The sequence below is a fragment of the Rhagoletis zephyria genome, unplaced genomic scaffold (assembly GCF_001687245.7).
Source record: "Rhagoletis zephyria isolate East Lansing unplaced genomic scaffold, Rhagoletis_zephyria_1.1 Rzeph_scaffold_48363, whole genome shotgun sequence".
NCBI classification, from domain to species: Eukaryota; Metazoa; Arthropoda; class Insecta; order Diptera; family Tephritidae; genus Rhagoletis; species Rhagoletis zephyria.
Window position 1 is genome coordinate 1 of NW_016205418.1, and position 1,451 is coordinate 1,451.

Genomic DNA, 1,451 nt, shown 5'->3' on the forward strand with positions numbered 1-1,451 from the left:
ATCGATACATTGCAAAGTTGACACCTCGTCTCTCCCGCAAGTTGTAGCTGCTTGGACTGTTTGGTGCCGCTGTTGTTGTTGTCTGCTGCGTAGTTTTCTGGTCTCCTCTCTCCTCATCTCTGGTAATGGCCTCTTCCTCCTCCGGACTGCCGCTTTTATCGCTCTCATTTCCGTCGTCCGATGCCGTCTCCTCGCCGGTGACGCTGATAACGCCGCTATCGATGCTCAACTTGCGAGCATCTTCTGGGCTGGACGACTTTGCCGATTTGCCGTCTGCTGCCGTCGTTCCTGCTTCTTTGAACTCTCGATTATCCTCCAGTTCGTTCAACTGTCCACTGGCCACCTTGTAGAGGAGCTTCAGTGCAAACTGGTCAGGCAAATAAGTTAGCGAATTTTGTTTGTGTGTGTTTAACTAAAGTGCTTAAACTACTCACGCTGAACCAGTAGAAATTCATCAGCAGAATGATCCAGAGCATGCCGACGAGCAGGGTGATGAAGGGCACCTGAATCGCCTGCTCCTCGACGTACACCGAGGCGACGTAGACCTGCTTCAGGGGGAACCAGTACAGGCGGTTTGATATCCTGAGAGGGGAGAAAGGTGGACATTTCAGGAGTTTCGATTATTAAAAAAAACTTACCACGTGAGCAGGAAGGAGGCAAAGCCAATGTTGACCACTATTTCCACCTGATCGTACGTCCGACCATGCTGGACTTTGAAGTAGCGCACCAACTTTGTCGCCTCCAACAGAACGTCGCTGCCGTCGTGCAGGAAGAGCGTCAGCAGGCCTGATTTGTGACTCCTTGATAAGTGTTGATAAGATGATTACACTGTTAACACTGACACGCTTATCAGCAGAACCAACCTGTTGCAGTATGAGATGACCAGGAGGAGGATGCAGACGATGTGGTGGAGCATCAGCGTGTTGGTGTCCTTCCGGCGCTGGTCNATGCCCCGCTCCATCGTTCCCAGCGGGGAGTAGTCTTTGGTTGTTGATGATGAAGTTGATGGTAGTATTAAAAATTAAAAACTGCTCAATCAAGACGATCTTACTGTTACTGCTTACTGTGCCAGACTTGTTCAGGGTAGTGAAAGTACCCTGCATCGTGTACCAGATATGCAGCCAACGTCCATGTGGTCAGGTAGAAGGTCAGCTTCCAGGCACTTTCGGGAATTTTGCTTGCCTCTCGCTCACCGATTCCACGCCAAACGGTGATGGGCTGTTGTGAAATTTGAACACGCAAAAATGATGTCACTTACTCATTTGATCAGTCAGGCTATGCATTTTTACCTTGAAGATGTGCTTTGTGGAGTAGTGCCGGGCGGCGGTAAAGAGCACTGAAAGTACTGTGACTGCCAGCAAATCTAGAAATGACACCTGTCTGGCAAGCAGTGACAAGTCTTGGGTCAACTGTTGACGACCATACTTCCCACTGTGAACTTGCTGAAAGGT

At 49.7% G+C, this 1,451-nt stretch overlaps 1 protein-coding gene across 1 annotated transcript; it reads right to left on the bottom strand.

Moving 5' to 3' along the window:
- Positions 1–24: 24 nt before the first annotated feature.
- On the bottom strand, positions 25–1,103 carry LOC108355672 (ceramide synthase 1-like; the record flags this gene model as incomplete). Its single annotated transcript, XM_017606820.1, has 4 exons — positions 1,052–1,103; positions 639–786; positions 435–582; positions 25–367 (listed from the first exon to the last, which is right to left on the bottom strand). Coding segments are annotated over exons 1-4 (691 nt in total), but the record flags the coding sequence as incomplete, so codon positions are not given.
- Between the last annotated feature and the right edge of the window lie 348 nt (positions 1,104–1,451).